The sequence below is a fragment of the Hyposmocoma kahamanoa genome, unplaced genomic scaffold (assembly GCF_003589595.1).
Source record: "Hyposmocoma kahamanoa isolate Upper Pololo Valley unplaced genomic scaffold, ASM358959v1 63, whole genome shotgun sequence".
Lineage (NCBI taxonomy): Eukaryota > Metazoa > Arthropoda > Insecta > Lepidoptera > Cosmopterigidae > Hyposmocoma > Hyposmocoma kahamanoa.
The window spans coordinates 15,120,233-15,123,148 of record NW_020653851.1 but is presented as its reverse complement, the minus strand read 5'-3'; the positions used below and the strand labels follow the sequence as shown (position 1 = coordinate 15,123,148).

Sequence of the window (2,916 nt, the reverse complement as noted above, 5' to 3'; positions counted from 1 at the left end):
CACTATCACCTTCTGGCAGTGCCATAGAATGGTAGGTAAACAATGGGAACTTTCGCCCTTGAAGCGATGGTGGACCTGCGACCCTTCCCAATGTTCATCAGACAGGAAGCGGCGTCAACAGCGGTGCGTCTAAACAGAACCGGCCTTTGCAAGCACATGAGGACCCCACAAACAGAAATCCTTTATAAGACAGTCAATGAGGATTCCAAAACAATACATCTTTACAAATACAAAATAACATTCACAGAAGTTAAACAAACTATACACCTAAAGACCCATTTCACATTACTCATAAACAATTTTTTGTTTTAATATCACAATACTATTTCAGGCTAAAAAACTTTCTAGTGCGACTTAATTAGTAATTTATCTAAGACAAGTATACTTACATGGAATAAGCACATGTACAAAATATAATCAACATTGAGATGTTATTAATGAAACAACCTTGTTTTAAAATAAATAATAAGTAATAAAATGTTTATAATGTTCACTTGGAAACAGATGCAATAAAATGTTAAAAGATAAAATTAAATCTAGGACTTCAAGAAATATGTTTAGATAATTATTGTTACTAAACATTTATAACAACTAATAACCCTCCACCACACTACGCCTATCGAATGCGAATATAAACCTTTTTTCCTCATCGGTTAAAAACTTTTCATATCCTTGATAACGAGATTTGAAAATATTCCTATAAATTCTTCTCAGGGTCCTTTTAACACTGGATGCACTCAATGTTTCTAAATAAATACTTTGATGATGAATACTTTGATATCTTTGATGTCTTGAATATTCGACTTTTTAGTTACATAGCGCCTAAATCTAGACCAGTTGTGAAGAGTTGAACTATGATTATTTTCAAATAATTTTTCTTCAGACAGTTCCAAGGAATTATGTTGTGATTGTACTTTTAACATTTTCACTTTTGTACCAAGGTTGTACTGACTCACTGTTACTTGTTACAAATTGTAAAATGAAATATCAAACACGAGTGAAAATCACAACTTTATGGGCAAGTGTCACTCACATAGACATAGTGATTATTACCTATCAATGTTCTTATAACAGTATGCTTGCTCAGTGGAGGTAAACAATCTTATCTGTGCAAAGAAGTCGTTCACATAGTCCTCAATGATATACTTACCTAAACAATGATATCACAACAATTATATATATAACAGACTTTACAGTGAAAAATTAATTTTTCGGAACGTATTTAGTTTTGGAAATTTAGTATCACAGACCATATTATTTAGTATCATTATTTATTTAAATAGATGCAATAGGTAGGGATAGGTTTAAAAAGAAATCATAAAAATAATTATAATTTTTAAGTTTATTGGATGTTTTGTGAAATGAAATGACTCCACTAGTTTGTAATAATTATTAATACAAAGACTTCACAAAAATAATTGAATATCATGGTGGCCAAACTCCGCACTATCCAGTAAACTTAAAACCTTGCCCTTGCTAGCTCGTTTAAGACCAAAATGTAAACTTATACGTATACAATAAAATTATCTCATATTTACTTTTATTTTCTTTCACATATTTAACACACTCATATGTAGGTGTATACATTTATATTTTAATAAACATAATGTAAAATAATGAACCCAAAATATAGATGTATTTTCAAATAAATTAAAAACTTACAAAGAAAATGATTTTAAATATGGAAACTCTGTACTCAAAAAACACAAAAATATTACAAAGGGAAAACAAAACATAAATTTATACAACAGTCTATTGGTTAACTTACCTGGTGGACCTTGAGGCTGCATTCCTGGCTGGTGTACTATTGGAGCTCCTGGTACATACCCTGGCTGATAGCCACCCTGCATAGGAGGATACCCTGGCTGTGGTTGGTATCCAGGTGAGAAGCCAGGTTGGAACCCCGGCTGATATCCAGGCTGGTACCCAGGTTGGAACCCTGGTTGATGACCAGATTGCATAGGAATGCCAGGAGGTTGAATGCCTGGTGCAGGCCCATGTTGAAGAGGCCCAGGGTAGCTACTTTGAACTGTCATAGCGTAACTTTCATTTGGCTTTTGCGCTTCTAGAAGCTCTGCAGTCTCTTGACTTTGTGGGAAATTTGGAGTGTATGGTTTATGAGACATATTGCAGTCCTGTAAAGCGGAAAACGTACGAAATTATTAGTCACGTTGTGAAAAACCCCTGGAAATATAACACACACTTAACACAATTTCAGCAACTACAGAGCACTCCTATTTTTAGAAGTATGAAATATTTACAAATTCAGCACGTAATCACTTATATATTATGCATGTACTTTGCGAGCCGGCAACAATTATGTATGCAGTAGATTCAGTCACTCAATTACTTCAAATTATGATCATCCTCAACAACCTTGAAATTGTTAACTAGTCCCAGATCTGATGGTGCGCCCGATTGCGTGATGCGCGGCGTGGCACAAATTAGACACGCCCGGTAGCACTTCGCGAAAAGTATATTCGTATCTATCAGAGCAAAGTATTTTCGTCTGTATCAATATTTAAAGGTCACTTTATGTGACCTCTATAATGAAAAATAGAATGCTAAAAAATTTTCACAACCGCTTGATCTATAGTGCATATAATATAATCTCACAAGAAATATGATAAAGCACTGCAATTTCCTTTTTTTTCATACCAATATAACAGAATATGAAAAGTTTGTCAATAATTCGTAACTACGTATGTATATAACTAACAATATATTTATAGCATGCAAGCATCTATTGTATTGATTGTATGTTATGTTATTATGTTTGTCAAACTCACAGATACATGTTATGTCTGTGGTCAAATCCAAGGACGTAGTTAGCCAATCTCTTAATAGTTTGTGGGTAGCTAAAACTGTTGCTTTTTTTTCATGATGAATGTTGAATTGATTAAGTGAAAAAGGTCC

The 2,916-nt window shown here is 33.5% G+C and overlaps 1 protein-coding gene across 3 annotated transcripts in view; it reads right to left on the bottom strand.

Moving 5' to 3' along the window:
* The window catches only part of LOC113230336 (phospholipid scramblase 1-like), a 7,117-nt gene extending 4,660 nt beyond the window's left edge, over positions 1-2,457 (bottom strand). The window contains exons 1-2 of one of the 3 annotated variants that reach the window (XM_026464226.1): positions 2,262-2,457; positions 1,769-2,135 (exon numbers count right to left, since the gene is read on the bottom strand). In XM_026464226.1, the coding sequence (XP_026320011.1) occupies positions 1,769-2,126 (358 nt within the window). In that variant the 5' untranslated portion in view covers positions 2,127-2,135; positions 2,262-2,457. The remainder of the gene's footprint in view (positions 1-1,768; positions 2,136-2,261) is intronic. The other 2 variants (XM_026464227.1, XM_026464228.1) reach the window with 2 other exon arrangements.
* Positions 2,458-2,916: the final 459 nt, after the last annotated feature.